This window comes from Felis catus, chromosome F2 (assembly GCF_018350175.1).
Source record: "Felis catus isolate Fca126 chromosome F2, F.catus_Fca126_mat1.0, whole genome shotgun sequence".
Taxonomy (NCBI): domain Eukaryota; kingdom Metazoa; phylum Chordata; class Mammalia; order Carnivora; family Felidae; genus Felis; species Felis catus.
In genome coordinates, this window is record NC_058385.1 from 33,169,034 (window position 1) to 33,188,054 (window position 19,021).

The 19,021-nt window shown below is 37.1% G+C and overlaps 1 protein-coding gene and 1 long non-coding RNA gene across 3 annotated transcripts in view; one reads left to right on the top strand and one right to left on the bottom strand.

Annotated features, from left to right (window-relative positions):
• Positions 1–228: 228 nt before the first annotated feature.
• LOC109496074 overlaps positions 229–19,021 on the bottom strand; it is a 35,970-nt gene continuing 17,177 nt past the window's right edge. Inside the window, exon 5 of one of the 2 annotated variants that reach the window (XR_002739424.2) lies at positions 229–567. This is a non-coding gene — a long non-coding RNA (uncharacterized LOC109496074). Of the gene's footprint in view, positions 568–3,984; positions 4,531–19,021 lie in introns of those variants that run through there. The other variant, XR_006592273.1, reaches the window with a different exon arrangement.
• On the top strand, positions 1,987–16,380 carry LOC101096635 (solute carrier family 7 member 13-like). Its single transcript, XM_019822838.2, has 4 exons — positions 1,987–2,740; positions 7,390–7,521; positions 12,522–12,883; positions 15,934–16,380. Exons 1-4 carry the CDS (start codon positions 2,074–2,076, stop codon positions 16,207–16,209), a joined length of 1,437 nt encoding a protein of 478 aa, XP_019678397.1. The 5' UTR covers positions 1,987–2,073; the 3' UTR covers positions 16,210–16,380.

The following is a 19,021-nucleotide window of genomic DNA, read 5'->3' on the forward strand; positions in this document are numbered from 1 at the left end:
CATCTCAATATTGGTGTCTGTTGATTGTCTCTCCTCACTCAGGTTGAGATTGCCCAGGTTCTTGATATAACAAATGATTTTCTATTGTATCCTGGACATTTTGGATATTGCATTATTAAATTTGAGATCTTATCCAGGACTAGAAGCTCCTAAATATATTTGTTAATAGGCTGGTTTGTGTCTATCCACAGGTACAATATTGATATCTAATTATAATAAAAGAATGAGTGTTTCCACAAAATAATTTTATTTCATACAACTTAATTACTGCTAAGATGACCAAAATGATCTCTGCCTCCTGGTATTAATGCCTTAAAGTCATCCCCTCCCCTTGAGTATGGGCAGGACTTATGAATTCTCATTTCCAATGAATGGAATACAGCAAACATGAGGAGATGTCACTTCCAAGACTTTTGTCTTGTTACCACTCTCTCTCCCTGATGGAACAAGCAAGATGCCACACTACGATCTGCCCTATGAGGAGGCCCTCATAGGAAGAATGATGGCAGGACGTCAGCCAATAGTTCAAGAGAGATTGAGGTCCTTAGTCCAGAAACCTGCAATAAACTGAAGCACAGCTGTATGAGTGAACTTGGAAGTGGATCGTTCCCCAGAGGAGCCCTGAGATGACTACAGTTCCAGTCAACAGATGATTGAAGCCTTATGAGACACTTAGAGCCAAAGGACCCAGCTACCAGCATCCAAATTCCTGACCCACAGGAACTGTGTGAGAATGTTTTTCAGGTCACTAACTTTTGGGGCAATTTGTTAGGCATCAGTACACACAAGTGAAATTATTAAGCCATGATAGGTCAGTACTCTAATAGATGTTTCACAGAGGTTATTTATTCAGCTCCATGGAAATGACTCTATGATAAAATGAAAATATTTTTTAGGGTTATTTATTTATTTTGAGAGAGAAAGAGAGAAAGCAGGGGAGGGGCAGAGAGTGAGAGGGAGAGGAAGAATCCCAAACAGGTTCCATGCTGTCAGCACAGAGCCCAATGCAGGGCTCGATCTCACAAATCATGAGATCATTACCTGAGCTGAGATCAAGAACCACCAGGTGCCCCAAAATGAAATTATTATCCTCATTTTACAGATGAGGAGATAGGGATTCAAAGAAATAAAACAGCTTACTAAAAATCATGCAGCTACTAAGTGTCAGATGTGGGATTCAATCCTGAACCTACTTAAAGTTTACATTTTTTACATGAAGCTACAATTCCTCTCTTTGGAACACACTTTCAAAAGTATTAGCTCAGAGTTATATAATATCAACTTTTTTTTTTAATTTTTTTTTTCCACGTTTATTTATTTTTGGGACAGAGAGAGACAGAGCATGAATGGGGGAGGGGCAGAGAGAGAGGGAGACACAGAATCGGAAACAGGCTCCAGGCTCTGAGCCATCAGCCCAGAGCCTGACGCGGGGCTCGAACTCACAGACCGCAAGATCGTGACCTGAGCTGAAGTCAGACGCTTAACCGACTGAGCCACCCAGGCGCCCCTATAATATCAACTTTTATACTTCCTAAAGGAAAATTCTCTGGCCAAACTTAAATCTTTCTTTCGTAATTAGCTGTGACTAACTTGTTCAGCGACATATGTGTTTTCTTAAAGACCGATTTATTGAGATATAATTCATGTACCATATAACTCATCCCTTTAAATTGTACACTTGGGTGGGGCTATTTGGCATATTACATTAATAACTTTTTAAAACTTGTGATAAAATATGTATAACATAAAATTTGCCATTTGGACCATTCTTAAGTGTACAATTCAATGGCATTAATTATAGTCACAGTGTTGTGCAACTATCACTGGTATGTTTGAATTTTTAAATAATTAACATGTGAAACATTTTAACTCTGGCACTCTTTAAAAGAGTTTACAGAATCTTAGAACGATTCACAAGTTAATTATTTTTAAAACAAAGTTAAGTGCAATAAAATGCTTATGTAAATCAACAAAGCATGCTGCAGAAGAATCATGCAGAAATGTATAAAAGTTAGCAATCCACATGACATTTTATATTACTTTTCAGGATAAAAAAAAGAAAAAAGAAAAAATATGCAACTCCTGAGGTCAATAGGATTTTTCCATGGAAATATTTTATTATTTTGTGTCACAATAGGTGCAGGAATCTTTGTGTCTCCTAAAGGGGTATTAAAATACTCTTCACTGAACATAGCTGTCTCCCTGAGTATTTGGGCTGCTTGTGCTGTTCTGACTATCATCAGCGCTCTCAGTCTTGCAGAGCTGGGGACAACCTTCCCTAGAAGTGGAGCGCCTTACTATTTCCTCAAAAGATCTCTTGGATCCTCTGTTGCTTTCCTCAGTCTTTGGATCAAATTTTTTATTTATCCCTTAGGAATAGCTACGCAAAGCTTGATAATATCTACCTATATAATTCAGCCTTTCTATACCAGGTGCCTAGCTCCAGAGCTACCAAAGAAATGTCTAGCTTTGGCTATTTTGTGGTCACTGGGACTTCTAAATACTCGAGGGGTGCTAACAGTGGCTTGGTTTCAAACTATCAGTGTTTTGATGAAAATCACTATCCTCTGCTTCATTTCCCTTACTGGGATTGTACTGTTAGGGACTGGGAAAAAGGAGAATGTGGCCAAGTTTGAGAATTCTTTCAACGCTGAACTTCCTGGTGCCTCACAGATTGCAGAAGCCTTACTCCAAGGATTGTTTGCATATTCTGGTACATCAATCCTGATCAACATAGCAGGTAAATCCATCTCTGAAATACTTTTGTAGCAGGCTGAAAGTTTTGTCTACAGTTCTATAGAGAAAGATATAGCTGATTTGTTTGGTTTTTGGAATTCAATTTGATCTTCTTTGGACTAGTTGGATATATCACAGTTTAGTCATCACTAAACCTCAGTATATTACCATTTATATGGAAAATATGGAATTTAGTATTCTTCAGGTCATGTCCCTTATTCAAAATGTGGGAATTTATAATATAAAGTTTTCAAAAGGAAATTAAGATAATTCTCATACATTACTACATTTTATTCTAGCATTTTTTCAAGACATTTTGAGTTAAATATCAGTGATGTAAGAAATACATTAATATAATCTATTTGTAAAAAATAAGACTATCACAGATATATATAGATATAGATATAGATATAGATATAGATATAGATATAGATATAGATATAGATATATATACCCTACCAGCAATGATAAAATGCCACATCCTAATTTTGATTCCATGATATGTCTCAGGGATCTTTCTATATCAGTTCTTAGTGACCTAACACATTTTTTTTTCAATGTTTATTTATTTTTGGGACAGAGAGAGACAGAGCATGAACGTTAACACATTTTTTTAACTGCTGCATAACTTTCTTTAGGATGGCTTTACCACACCTTCACATTAGTATGTGTTTAAAGTTCTTACAATTTTTCACAATTACAAGGAGTGTTGTAATGCCCATGTTTCCCTATGCACATGTACTGTACGGCCATGTTGCCCCCTGCAATGTTATGGTACCAAGAGAATGTGGTAATAGATGCATAGCACCCTAGAGTAAACAAAAGAATTAAATAGAAAACAATTCATGATATTTCATTTGCCTTATAAAATTATAAGAATATAAAATATTAAGAAATATAATAAATAGCAAAGTTGTATAAAACTTCCAAGCAAAATCTTTGCAACAATTTCTATAAGAAACTTGAACTTGGGGTGCCTGATTGGCTCAGTCTATTAAGTATCCAGTCATGATCTCGCCGTTCCTGAGTTCGAGCCCTGCAACAGGCTATGTGCTGACAGCTCAGAGTGTGGAGCCTGTTTCAGATTCTGTGTCTCCCTCTCTCTCTGACCCTCCCCCGCTTGTGCTCAGTCTCTCTCAGTCTCTCTCTCTCTCTCTCTCTCTCTCTCTCTCTCTCTCTCTCTGTCAAAAATAAATAAACATTAAAAATTTTTTAAAAATTTAAAAACCTTGAGCTTGTTCCCCTACATGTCACACTACTAGTATAGATTTTATGCTTAAAATATCTGTAATATTTTATCAAAACTTTTCATTATGATTTCTTAGAAGCGCTGATTCTCAAGTCATTGTAATCTGTGATATTCCTTGATTATTAAGATATTTGTTCTCTCATGTAGATTATTAAAAATTAAGATAATTTTTAAGGATTTTATCATTTTTCTTTTTTAATAATTGACAAAGGTAATGTTTTCATTTCTGGCAGTGAAATTAGTGAATTTTTAAACCAATATCAAGGTTTTCCAAATAATAAGGCTTTAATTTATCTAGCACAAATTAATTGTTATAGCAATCATCTTGCAGCTAGCTTGGACATTAAAAAAGCACATGAAATACTGGACATATGTGAAGGCCGAGTTTCATGGGTCACCAACTGGATCTGCATCCTTCAGGGGCCACTGAGTCACCTCACTTCCCCAGTCGTGTTGGGTTATGAGCCACGGTCCTTGGACAACTGAATCCAACTTCCTCCAGTAGTTTCTAAAAAGCCCTTTCCTACAGTGGGCAGTTATGTGTTCTACAAAAGTAAATACCCATATATTAGTATCTCTCTAAGGTAGAGCATCTCATTAGAGCAAGCAGGAAGGTTCTTGATAGTAATCATCACCTGAAGATACAGCATAATGCAGCTATAAACCCAATTTGGGATCTTTTTGGACTGCTCATCTCAACCTCCTACTCCCTGACTTGATTTGTTATCAAAACAAACTAAGCCTTGAATTAAGGATGAGCATCCCATACCTAGCACTGGTAATGAAATGTGAATGACTTCAGATCAATATGGTGTTTGAAAGGTCTACTGAAATTTTCTGGCTCTGCAGACTATTAAAGCAAAAGGCCCAATAAAACGAGTGTAGTAATTCCATCAGATCTTGTGGCCAGTTGCATGGGACTGGCTACCATTACCCACTTTGTTAACTTTATTTGTAAGTCTACAACACCAAATTTATACATCTGGCTTCTTGTATACCAAAACAGGTTAATCCTTGTGGTGAGAAAGGAACCCGTGTGCATTGTTGGTGGGAATGCAAACTGGTGCAGCCACCGTGGAAAACAGTATGGAAGTTCCTCAAAAAATTAAAAATAGAACTACCCTATGATCCAGTAATTTCACTACTGGGTATTTATCCAAAGAATACAAAAACACTAATTCAAAAAGATACATGCATCTCTATGTTTCTTGCAGCATTATAATTATGGAAGCAGTTCAAGTGTCCATCAGTAGATGAATAGATAAAGAATATGTGGTATATATACACAATGGAATATTACTCAGCCTTAAAAAGAATGAAATCTTGCTGTTTGCAACAACATGAGTGGATCTAGGGAGTATAATGCTAAACTAAACAAGACAGAGAAACAAATACCACATGATTTCACTCAAATGTGGAATTTAAGAAACAAAACACATGAACAAATAAAAAAAGAGACAAATCAAAAAAACAGACTCTTAACTATAGAGAACTGATGGTTACCAAAGTGGAAGTGGGGGGCAGGAGGGGTGAAATAGGTGAGGGGGATTAAGAATACATTTATCTTGATGAGCATTAAGTAATGTATAGAATTGTTGAATCTGTACACCCAAAATTAATATAACACTGTATTTTAAATATACTGGAATTAAAATTTAAAAATAAAAATAATTAAATTAATTTTTAAAATAAATAAATAAATAAGGATATTAAAAAAAAAAAAAAAAAAAAGAGAGGCATAACCCTGGCTAAAAAGAACTATTTCTCTCGAGTTTGGTCCTCAGATTTTCTGATCTGTCATATTCCTGGCCAAGTATAAACAGAATAGACAGCTTATGTCCAGATTCGTATGCTAGGGCCTCCTGAAGGGACACCACTGAACCCCAAGCACCACCATACGTCCTTTATATTTACGTCTGAAATAAGAAATTATATTGGCTCTCAAAACTATTAGTGCATCCATCTCAGTAACAGGTCTGACGAAATTAAAATGAGTCTCTAGTGACATAGACAACTGTCAGGAATTGAGTTCTATCCACGTAACAGCAAAAGAACAAAAGTCCTCTGCTTCCATAACATGACTTGTGTGACTCTTGCAAGGGAGCATCAGGGAAGATGACATGGCATGCTGTGTAGAAAATCAGGATCACTTGACACACATTCATCTTCACAGCAATTTAAAGAAACCCTCAGATTTCGTAATCTGCTCCAAATTCCCATTGCACTAAGGAAATCCAGGAGATAACTGCAGCATTGGCTGACCCTCAGAGGAAGTTGCATTAATAATGGCACCACCGGCTCAGATTTGCATCCACTCCTCGTCCAAAGATCTGAAGAGCAAGATCTAGGGTAACTTTTAAAAAGGCCAGTTCCCCAGATCCTTGAGGAAGGTTTCTGAGAACAAATGGTAACTTTTGGCCCGAGCTAGAAATGTAAATAAGAGACGGGAAAAGGCCCATTAGACAAAACTTTCCCCTCACCTTATGGAAAACCTAAACAGGAGAGTCTAAGCAGGCAGGGCACCTACCACAGGCTGCTCTTCTGTCATTGGAGATCAGAGGACATGGTCTTAGTCTGAACTGAAGACAGGAATATGGTAGAAAACACAAACTAAGAATCCACTGCTTCCCTGGACACATTTAAAACTTGGTAATACTCCCTGGTCTTAAGGATGTGACCAAAGTTGGGCATGTTAGGGACAAAAGAAATTTTCCACATTAAAACCAAGCAAGTTGTAAGAGACAGTATTCCTAAAGGAATTTTTTACTGTTCATTTGAACAGTGGTGGGAAAAGAGTAAGATGAGAAAGAAAGCATTAATTTGGTACAAGTTAAAACTTTTTTATCTTTTACTCTCTCTTTCTCAAAGAAAATAAAATGTTAGTGTTAATGTAACATTTTATAGTTTCCCAAAGTGACAGTTAAAATTATTAGTCACTTTTTATGGGGCATCTGGGTGGCTCAGTCGATTAAGGGTCTGACTTGGGCTCAGGTCATGATCTCAAGGTTCGTGGGTTCAAGCCCTGGGTTGGGCTCTGTGTTGACCACTGTGAGCCTAGAGCCTGCTTCGGATTCTGTGTCTCCCTCTCTCTCTGCCCCTTCCCTGCTCATGCTCTCTGTCTCTCTGTCTCTTGAAAATCAATAAACCCGTTAAAATTTTTTAAAAAATATATTAGTCTACTTATGGGATAATTTCGGAATAATAATTTTTAACAAAATAGTACAAAACAATGAAAAATCTAAGCTTTCAGGCACAATTTGTGCAGGACCAATATAGAATCAGTCCATGTAGATAAGGAAGCATGAATCCATGAACAATACTTTCTCCTCTTTTTATTGTAAAGAACTCTTCAAAAGTCCCACAATAATACTTCCTCTTCTGATAACTTTATTTGTGTTTTTTAGGAGAGATAAAAAATCCCGGTGAGAATATTCCCAAAGCTCTGATTACCGTTCTTCCCATGGTGGCTGTTGTTTACGTATTGGTGAACATATCCTACCTGGCAGTTTTGACCCCTCAGGAAATCATCTCTGCAGGTATGAATGTGTCTAGACAGAGAGAAACCAGTCACTACTACTACCTACTCTCAATAAACATTGACTCCTGTACACTGTAGATATGTTTGATACACCCCTAAAAACATAAACATGACGTATTCATGCTTTGGTTGTTATAAGGAAAGGAAAAATAATCACCTAAATGATCTATAAAGAAGGGGCATGTGCTAAGGGAAAAATCTAAGGATAGTAGAATGTGAAAAGCAAGAATTAGAAAGAGAAGGAGGAGAGGGCTGCAGAGGAGAAAGGGGAAAGAGATGAAGAGAAAAAGGAGCAAGCACAGCAAGAAGCAAAGAAGAGATATTTTGTTAGAATTTCTACCCTTTAGGGCACACCCAGATACATATCCTCAAAATAACTGTTTGGAATAGGCAGTGCATTCTTCATTTTGTAGATAGGGAAACTAGCTCAGGGAAGTTAAGTAATGGACAGAGTTAAGATCCAAAACTGGGTCTCCATCATGCTCTTCTTATGATAAAAGCATGTGTCTTGTCCAGGTTACTGAAGGTAGTGGGTTGTAAACGTGGACAGCAAGTTGCAAGATCTGATCTTAAAAAAAATACTCTTCCCAATACCTCTAGGTATGGTGCTCAAAGTTACATTCCTGGTAACTGACAGACTCAAAACCAGGTGGTCCAACTTCAAAACCTATGTTCTCAACCACCGCACTAAAATGCCTCAATTTACAAACAAACCAAATCAAAGTCCTGTATCGCCACCACTAGGAGGGATTATTATCAATGCAAGTAATAGTATGTATATACATTAACATATATCAGATAATAAGGTATATTAAAACAAATAATGATATAGTAGACACCATAGATGTGACTAAACAGAGCTATATCAAAAGGTTAGTAGTAAATGGTATCATGTGAATGATAAAATTACAGTTTTTATTTCCTTTTTTATATTGTTTCATATTGTTCATATTTTCCATGATTAGCATGTTGCACTTATGATCAGAAAAATATCATTTTTCTAATGCCAAATAACATTTCCACAGAACCAACTGGTAAACTTTTATGAAAACACCAAGCCTTTTTTTTTTTTTTTTTTTTTTTTTGGAAACACCAAGCCTTTAAGAAAATGCTAAATCACATTGTTTACTTTAAAAAGGCAGAGTAGGGGCGCCTGGGTGGCGCAGTCGGTTAAGCGTCCGACTTCAGCCAGGTCACGATCTCGCGGTCCATGAGTTCGAGCCCCGCGTCGGGCTCTGGGCTGATGACTCAGAGCCTGGAGCCTGTTTCCCATTCTGTGTCTCCCTCTCTCTCTGCCCCTCCCCCGTTCACACTCTCTCTCTGTCCCAAAAATAAATAAACGTTGAAAAAAAAAATTAAAAAAAAAAATAAAAAAAAAAATAAAAAGGCAGAGTAGTATTTGAAATATATTTTAAAAATTTCATCAAATTTTAATTTAAAAAAAGGCAGTTACTCCTGAAAGAAGAGAAGTTATCTAGAAAGTTCATTTACTGATACAACTCACTCTTTAAATATTCTAGATAAAATCCAAGTAATACACCAATACAAACATAAACTACAAAAATATTGTATAGAAAGACAGGAACAGGGACGCCTGGGTGGCTCAGTCGGTTAAGCATCCGACTTCAGCCAGGTCACGATCTCGCAGTCCGTGGGTTCGAGCCCCGCGTCGGCTCTGGGCTGATGGCTCAGGGCCTGGAGCCTGCTTCCGATTCTGTGTCTCCCTCTCTCTCTGCCCCTCCCCCGTTCATGCTCTGTCTCTCTCTATCTCAAAAATAAATAAAAAACTTTAAAAAAAAAATTTAAAAAAAAAAAAAGAAAGACAGGAACAGAAGTATCTGACCGTGTACAAATATAGTGCATGTGGTTTGGGAGAAGCTGTGACTAGAGCCAACATACTGGGATACTCAGGTAACTAGAATTTCCCTGCAGTGGAGGGGTTTTCAAAGCAAAGGTCACAAAGAGGATTAGTCTGATGTGCAAAGCCTTTACAAAAATAAGTTTTGAAATGTATTTTGAAAAAAAAACTATACAAGTTTCAAAAAGTCAAAAGGTGGTTTTATGCATCTTCTCTGACACTAGTACAAAAATGTTACATTGCTTCTAAAAGGAAAATTTAGGTGCACTTAGGTGGCTCAGTCCGTTAAGCATCTGACTCCTGATTTTGGCTCAGGTCATGATCTCATGGTTCATGGATTCAAGCCTCCCATCAGATTCTGTGCTGAAAGTGGTTGGAGCCTGCTTGGGATTCTCTCACTCTCCCTCTCTCTTCCCCTCCTGTCTCTCTCTCTCAAAATAATAAATAAATAAATAAATAAATAAATAAATAAACAAACAAACAAACAAACATTAAAAAATAAAAGGAAAATACAATTTTTTAAATGTTACGTTAACAAAATAAATGAAAAGAAAAATATAAGTTTTTAAATGTCTAACTTATTTTGAGAGAGAAAGAGAGTGGGGGAGGGGGTGAGAGGCAGAGAGAGAGAGGGATAGTGAGAGAATCCCAAGCAGACCACACTGTCAGCATAAAGCCTGATGCAGGGCTTGAACTCATTAACTGTGAGATGATGACCTGAGCCAAAATCAAGAGTCAGATGCTTAACCAAATGAGCCACCCAGATGCCCCAAGAAAATATAAATTTTTTTAAGTTATTTATTTTTTAAGAGAGAGAGCACACACGCAGAGAGTGAGGGAGAGAGAGAGAATCCCAAGCAGGCTCCACACTGTCCACACAGACCCTGATGCAGGGCTCCAACCCACAAACCATGAGATCATTTCCTGAGATGATGATCAACCAGCTGAGACACCCAGGTGCCCCTAAGTTTTGATAAGTTAATAATAACATGTTACTATTACACCTTCCCACAATTTGGTCTCACAGGAATACAGTAGTAACACTAAAGGAGATTTTGTTTTAACTATTAAAATGAGAGACAGAACTGTAATTTGCCTTATACCCACTTCCAAACTAGTCAGCAAGTCCTGTAAAACCCTACCCCATTAACAGCTCGTCAGGTATTTCCCCCTTCTGCACACCCACTCAGTGTCTAGACCCTCATTTTTCTCATCGGGCTACAGCAACAACCTCCTCATTTGTACACTCACTTCTAATCTCCCTCCAATCCAGCCTCCACTCAGTCTCTAGAGATGATGTTATAAAACGTAAATCTAATCATGTCACTCTCCTGCTTAAACACTCTCTGTTTTGTGTCCTGCTGCAACCACCCCATCACCACCAAATACACAAATACCAACTTCTAAACTGACCATTGCAGGTTCTCCAAGATCTAAGCAAGCCTAACTTTCTGTTAGGTGTGCACGAATACCCTCACCACATATCATCCTTTCTAAACAACTTACCATTTCCAGGTGAGACACTATTATCTCTGCCTCCCCCACAATGCCACCTTACCAGCCTTAGATGCCTACCTTGTGATGGATGTCACACTAGTAAGATTGATTCTAAGTTCAATATCTTTTGAGCCCTGACAAGTTCCTCCTAAGTCTCATCCCAGTCTTAGAAAGTTTGAAATGCAATTTAAAATCATGAAATGGAGTATAGTGAATAAACTTACAATATAATTGCAATCATCTCTCTGAATTTTAGGGTTGTTAACATTATTAATAAGAAATTGTCGGAATTTTAGAACCGAAATACCTACAAAACAAAGCTCAATGTTTTCAACTTTGCAAATAAATTATTAGAGGCAAAACTGTAGGTGTCAAAGCACTTGCAATTGAAAAAAAGAAAAGAACTAAACCACCATCAATTCATCACATTATCAATGAAAAAGACCAATACATCATAGGTAGTAAAGACAATGCAATCGTATCATATAATTTTGAGCTCTACTTTAATTATAATCAATGGCCAATAATTTTGGAGAAATTTTGCAGTATAGTTGATGCCCTCACAACATAATTCCTTATGTTTCTAGTATCAGTTATTTGCCTTAGTTAAGCATCTATATTTACCCCCATTGAAAATCTTCTATTCTTATTTTTAATCATAGTATTTGTGACTATCACTCATCTGTTGTTGCCAAACAAGCCTCCCCAAAATGTACTGATTTACAACCACCACTTATTTGGTTCACAATTCTACAAGTTGGCAATTTATGCTGAGTTCAGCTAGGCAGTTCTGGTTCTCTGTTGGAGTCATATGTGTGTCTGCAGTCCCTTGCAGTTTGGGTAAGCAGCTTTATTGATGTTGGCCATGATTTCCTGTTTCTTTGGGGACTCAGCTTGTAGGTTAGCTTGAGTCCTTGGAGAAGCAAGTGCCAAGAAAGAATTAAATGTGCAATGAATTTAGTAAGAGAAATGCTTGTGTTAGAGAAACCAAGAAGGAAGCCAAGTAAGGCTGGGAGAGCCATGGGATCACAATGCGAGTGTGACCCAAAGTGAAGAAGAGAAAGAGGAAAAAATAAGTAAAAACACCCTGGACTGATATGCTGTATAGGAAAGGTTTGGCACATCTGCCAGGAAGCCCTTTAGCCAAAGTTGGCCATCAGATAAATAAGTACCTCTTAGTGCCTCTACCTCACAGATATTAGCTGGGAACAACCTGTGGGAGCATGGCTTTGGTAGAAATGCCACAATGTATTTCTTTGTGCAGTAGCCAGGGCCCTAGGTCAATTATGCTCCCTATATTTGGAAGTCTATAAGATGCATTTTCAGGCTCCAGAACTATTATGGTTTGTCTTTCACAGACTAGGTTGAGCTTGTTCACATGGTAGCTAAGCAGGGTTCAAGAGAGCAAGCAACATGTGATACTTCTCAAGGTATAGGCTCAGAGCTGGCAAACTACTACTTCCAATGCATTCTATTGGCCGAAATAGACCACGAGGCGTATTCAAGAACTGATAAAGAAACTCCCTCTCAGAAGAAGGGGCCAAGTCAGGTTACAAAGAGTACAGATGCAAGAAGAAGTGAATAATTTTTGCCATATTTGCAATGAAGCAAAAGTGACTGACTCTTTTTGAAATTTTTTTTAGATGCTGTTGCTGTCACCTGGATGGATAAAGTAATCCCTTCCATGCAATGGGTCATTTCTTTGGGGATTTCAACTTCAATAGTTAGCAACATGTGTTGTACAGTGCTTTCAGCATCGAGGCTGTTCTACATAGCAAGCCAAGAAGGACAACTGCCTTTGATTTTCTCCATGCTTAATAACCACTTCAGTCCAACTGTTGCTATCACCCAGATAATCATCTTAGCTTCTTGTCTTATTATAGCCTCAGATTTAATCAATTTAATAAAATATTCAGGATTAGCAGCCTGGGTTTTAAGAGGGCTATATATGATAGGTTTACTTAAACTAAGGTACCAGGACCCCAATCTACCCAGACCTTATAAGGTAAATCAAGATAAAAATGTTAATATTAACTTTCTACTCTATTTCTAGGAATATAACTTTTTTAACCTATAGGGGATGCTTCTAATCAATTAGAGTCCAATTTATGAAACATCTGATCTGGATCTCTATGTTCCAGTTTACTGATGTATAATTGGCTGTATGAGCTATTTTTGGCTTGTTTCTTATTGAGTAAAAGGTCAAAATTGATTCTCCACAAGGAATATAGTTATCACTTTTGTTATTTTCCAGGAGCTAGACAACAATGCTTTTGGGGGAAGGGGGGGAATATTGACCCAACTCAAAATCATCTCTTCAGTGCACAACCCAACGTAGGTGATATGGCATTCCATTCTTAATTATATCCTTGATGGAGTCTTCATTTTCTACAATAAGATCAATAAGATGTTAATCTAAGCCTCAGTTTGGATTATTATAAACATTGTGAACCTGAACTTAACTTGCAAGATAAAATCACTACCTCCTAGATAATGTCAGTAGGGCCCTGTAGGCTCCTAGAGTATCTTTATGCAAAATATACAAAAGCACCCCTTCCTCTAGGCAGACATAGCTCTGTGCCCAGGCACAGCCTAGTGAAGAAAGCACAAGCTAGATATTAGCTCCACACTGCTCCATCAGATGGGAGCACTTGTGCATATAGTGACTACTTAAGCAATCATACGTATAAGAAATTAAATTAGACTCATTTGAAAAGACCATTCTGACAATAGCATAGAAAGTGAATTAGGAGAAGGCATGAGTAGAGGCACCTGAGTGGCTCAGTTGGTTAAGTGTCCAAGTCTTGATCTTGGGGTTGTGAGTTCAAGCCTCAGGTTAAAAAATTAATTAGTTAAAAAGGAGGCATGAGCATATTCAGGTCAAACAGCCTGCAGAGGTTCATTTAGTCACCCAGTTTAACTAAAGAGAATTCTAAAACTTAGAGATTAAGTAAATTACTCTGGCTAAAAGATACCAGGCTGGAATTTAAACTAAACAGTCTGATTCCAGAGCCCATATTTTTGTTATATTTATTTTTAAAAGACTGGTGAATATTTTATTCTGTAAAGGACCTACTAAGGAAATTTTTTCTGATCTTAGCATCAAGAATACTTAGGCCTCTCCTAAATAACTGATTTGCTTATACCTTATGATGGACAGCTTTCAGAATCTATATGGAGCTTTGTCGCATGTGTTTTGTGAAACAAATTCATTCTTTATGTTTATTTCCCTCTCTCTTATTTTCATTTATTTTGCCTTGGTGTAATGTAAGACATACCTTGCTATAATGTAAACCCTAAGAGGTTTCAAATAGTGTTTAATTCTTTAGTTGTGTCATAAATATAATCAAAATGGCCGTTTAAGATATTTTCTGCATGTAGAGATTGTGTACAAAGTAAAATGAGAGTCATGTTTCATGCCAGTGACCATAATAACCACTTGAGTGTGCTTTTTAAAATATGAATTCCCAGACTCACTCTTGGGAATTCTAATTTAGTCGATGTCAGTTGGGCCCTAAGAGTTTATGTTTATCAATTATCTTGGGGCTTCTTATGCAGAGAAGTCCACTGACTGACCGTATTTTAAGACACACTAGTCTAGACAATCTTCACTTTCTTCCCCTCAAAATGGCTCCCTCTTTGGCCATTTCTCCTCTTGAAAAAAGTGAATGACAATATCTTGGATTTGAGTCATCTATTTATTCAACAAATAAGCAGTAACTATCTGCTATGTTTCAGGTACTCTACTAGGCAGTTCAAAAAACCCATTAGCCTCAGAGAAGTGTAAGAAATGTATACAAATCACTGTTCTAAAGTTAATTAAGAAATGTCATTTTGTTGGGGCAACCTGGCTGGCTCAGTTGGTTGAGCATATGACTCTTGATCTCAGGGTTGTAGGTTTGAGCACTATTGGATGTAAAGATTACTTAAAAATAAAATCTTAAAAAAATATTTTTTTAAAAAAGAAATGCCATTTTGTTGAGCACGTTTTACTGAAGTTCCCTGTGTACAATGCTCACAAAGACTTCAAAAGACCAGCATTAGATAAAACCTCATTTTGCAAATGGGTTGGAAAAGACCCTTTTTTCCCCCAACTTAAATGGCAACGACACACATATTTCAGGAATATTTGATTAAAAAGCTCTGAACAGATTTATCTATCATGGCTGCCTGCCCACCATGTAGCTTCCTTCAGTTGAAACAGGGTGCAGGGCCCCAAGGATCTCACTGTGCAGTGACAGCAACCCTGGACGCTGGTGCAATTGGCCCCACAGGACTCGCAGGGAGCCTCCTTCTGGCTCCCTTCGCAAATAGGTCTGAGGACCAGATTAATTAAGTAGCCCAAAGTTAAACAGCTGAACAGTGGCACTAAGCTCCCCAGAGAGGAATCTTCTGTATCTGTCTTAAATACCTCTGTGTCCCTAGCATGGCAAGTGGCACATAGGGATTCAGTAGATATTTCTTGAAGGAATGAACAATTAAGGTTGCAGAGCTTGCATTTCCAATCAGACTTTTCTGATTCCAACATTTCTGCTGTTTTTATTATGTAATAGTGCTGCTCTAGGAAAAATTGGTACATGCCTAATTAAAGAAGCATTATAACCAAATATTACGGTTATGCCAAATTCCCAAAACTAAGAATGCTTCAATGACTAATACTAGAATGGAAGTTAATTTTTTAGACAATGATTTCTTATAATGTATCTTTTTTCCCATGCTTGAAAATAAAGCACTTATTTTAGTAATAAGTTGACAATATCTGATGAATAGAGTAGGCGTTCATAAAAACTATAGAATAAATATAAATAAATAAATACTGTTCCACTTTTTACACTCATTTAGTCTGCCATTGATGTACTTTCTATAATATACTACTGAGACTATCTCTTTAAACATATTTGAAAATATATTTGCAGTTTTCTCCCTGGTGTTTTGAAACATTTGTTCCAAACAGAAAGAGAATGTTCTTATATTGTTTATAGAAATTTTGAACTTTTGAGGAAAAGGTCATCACTAATCTTAATCTTAATCCTTTTTTTTTTTTTTTACTTTCAGGTGCGTTTGCCATTTATATTTGGATCCATAGCTATATCTTTGTTTCTAATTTTGACACCAATGATTCATTCTCCTAAAGTAGAGTATATCTATGGGTTTATCTTTATTTTCAGTGGACTTCTGGGTTACAGGCTTCATGTTCACCTTAATCAACGTTCTGTTTGTTTTGATAAAATCACTTGTTATTTACAATTATTATTTAATGTTTCACCACCTGAAGACCAAGATGAAGGTATTTCAACAGGAAAAAAACATCTTGAAGAAATCTTTTTGTAAATAGGCAACCCTAAATCTGTAAGTGGTTAATGACTAAGCACATTCAATCTTTGCTTTAAAATGTATACACCCACGGGCACCTGGGTGGCTCAGTTGGTTAAGCATCTGACTCTTGATTTTGTCTCAGGTCATGATCCCATGGTTTGTGAGACTGAGCCCCATGTCATACTCTGTGCTGACAGCATGGAGCCTGCTTTTCTCCCTCTCCCTTTCTCTCTGCCCCTCCCCTGCTCATGCACATGCATGCACATGAGCTCTCTCTCTTTCTCTCTCTCAAAATAAATAAATAAACATTAAAAAAACAAAAATTATATATATATATATATATATATATATATATATACACCCTCATAGATACAAAACCTCCCCCTTCATACCCAATCCCCAACTACATGTATCAAATCCCCGCCCAGCTACATATTCAAATTCTTTAAAAAAAAATTTTTTTTTAATGTCTATTTATTCTTGAGAAAGAGACAGTGGAAGCGGGGGAGGGGCAGAGAGAGAGGGAGACACAGACTCTGAAGCAGGCTCCAGGCTCTAAGCTGTCAGCACAGAGACCAATGTGGGATTTGAACCCACAAGCCCTGAGATCATGACCTGAACCGAAGTCAGATGCTCAACCGAATGAGCCACCCAAAAGCCCTCAAATTGTTTACAATTCTAATTCTTTTGCTTGTAATTTAAGCCTTAGTTCCCTAGTGCCCAACATGTTTTTCACCACTTTCCTCCAACAACCATCAAAGAAACAAACAAAATAAAAGAGTCATTGTCAGGAAGACGAGTACATGGGTAAACAGTAGATAACAGATATTTAATCAACATTCATTGAATGAATGTAAGATGCATCCACAAAAACAAAAAAAGAATATTATAAATCTGAGATTTATATTAATAAAAACTACATATTGCTTCCTACTCACTGGTCTAAACAGTTCACAGTGATATCAATCAAAAGAATGTGTTTCACTTTCAAACCCTTGTGTTGACCTCTACAAAGTGTGATAGGCTAAATAATGATGCTGAAAAATATGTTCAAGTCCAGATGGTAACTACACTTATCATGGTGAGCACTGCATAATGTACAGAACTGTTGAATCACTATATTGTACACCTAAAACTAATATAATATGGTATATAGAACTACACTTCTATTAAAAAAAGTGTCTAGGTCCTAATCCTCAGAACTTCTGTATCTAACTTTATATGGAAAAAAGAGTCTTTACAGATGTGATTAAAGATCTTGAGACGAGGGACATCTAACTAGATTATCTGCATAGGCCCTAAATGCAATCACATATATCTTTCTAAAAGAGAAGTAGAAGGATAGTAGACAAGACAGAAGAGAAGGCAATGTAACCCTGGAGGTAGAGATAGGAATAATGAGGCCACAAGCCAAGGAATGACAGCAGCCACCAGACGATAGAAGCAAGCAACCAATGGATTTTTCCCTAGAATATCTGGAGGCAGTGTGGCCCTGCCAAAACTTTGATTTCAGCCCAGTGAAACTGATTTTGGCCTCTAGCCTCCAGTATTGTGAGAGAATAAACTTCCGTTGTTGTAAACCACCAGGTTGGTGGTAATTTGTTACAGCAGCTCCAGGAAACTTATATATAAGGTATTTGCCAAAAATACTCATGCAATTTCCATAATATGGAAAGGAAGGCTTTCTTCTAAACTCACATACTAAATATTTTTGCATGTGTAGTACACAGACATATGACTCCACTGAAATTGTCTACTATATACAGAAAACTAAAAATGTAAGTTCCCAACTGAGAGAGGATATTCTTACTGCTATTCCTCCCTAAAATCATATTATCTAACCTCCAAGATAGCCTAAGTACTTCTCACCCCTTGAAATTCATGCTCTGAGGCAGTTCTCTCCCACACTGAGTCCAGGTTGCTCTTAAGCAACGAAATATGAAGGAAGCAATGGTGTGTCACCTCCAAGTCTAGGTCATAAGTGGCATTGCTGCTAAGGCCTTCTTCTCTTGGATTGCTTGCTCTGGTCACAACCAAAGGCCTTTGTTGGAAGAACAATCAAGTAGTCCCACAGAGAGGACACAGTGGAGAAAAACCAATTTGCCAGCATCAACATGATAGTCATTTCAGGAAGCTACCTTCAGACTGGATCCTACAACACCAGGGAAACGTTTATATGACGGTAGCCCAGCCAAGACCTGACTGCAACTTCATGAGAGACTCCAAGTCAGAACTGTCCAACCATGTTTCTATGTTTCTTCTGAATTCCTTTTATTTTTTTGTTTTTTAAAAAACTTTATTGTGATAAGAACACTTAATATAAGATCTACTCCATTAACACAATTTTAAGTATTAATACAGTATAAGTATAGGCACTTTGTTGTACAATTGATCTCTAAAATGTATTCTGAAATTTTATACCCATTATTTAGCAATTTCCTGTTGCCCCCTACCCCAGCCCTTGGCAACCACAATTCTATTGTTTGCTTTCATGAGTTTGGCTATATTAGATAACCTCATTCATATACATGGAATCATGCAGTATTGTCCTTCTGTGACTGGCTTATTTCACTTAGCATAATGTTCTCCAGGTTCATGCATATTGTTGAATATGGCAGGGTTTCCTTCTTTTTTAAAGACTCCATTCTCTGTATATATCACCTTTTTTATCCATTCATGTATCAGTGGGCATTTAGGTCGCTTCCACATTTTATATAATGAACATAAGAATACTAATGTCTCTACCAGATCCTGATTTCAATTCTTTCCAGTAAGTCTTTAATCTATTTTTGAATTAATCTTTGTATATGATGTGAGATAAGGGTCC

Excerpts from the sequence above, each read along its gene's own strand:
- LOC101096635 (XM_019822838.2), top strand. The coding sequence starts at position 2,074 with ATGCAACTCCTGAGGTCAATAGGATTTTTCCATGGAAATATTTTATTA. Across the intron at positions 2,741-7,389 it reads AATCCTGATCAACATAGCAG|GAGAGATAAAAAATCCCGGT; the intron begins GTAAATCCATCT and ends TGTGTTTTTTAG. Across the intron at positions 12,884-15,933 it reads ATCTACCCAGACCTTATAAG|GTGCGTTTGCCATTTATATT; the intron begins GTAAATCAAGAT and ends TTTTACTTTCAG.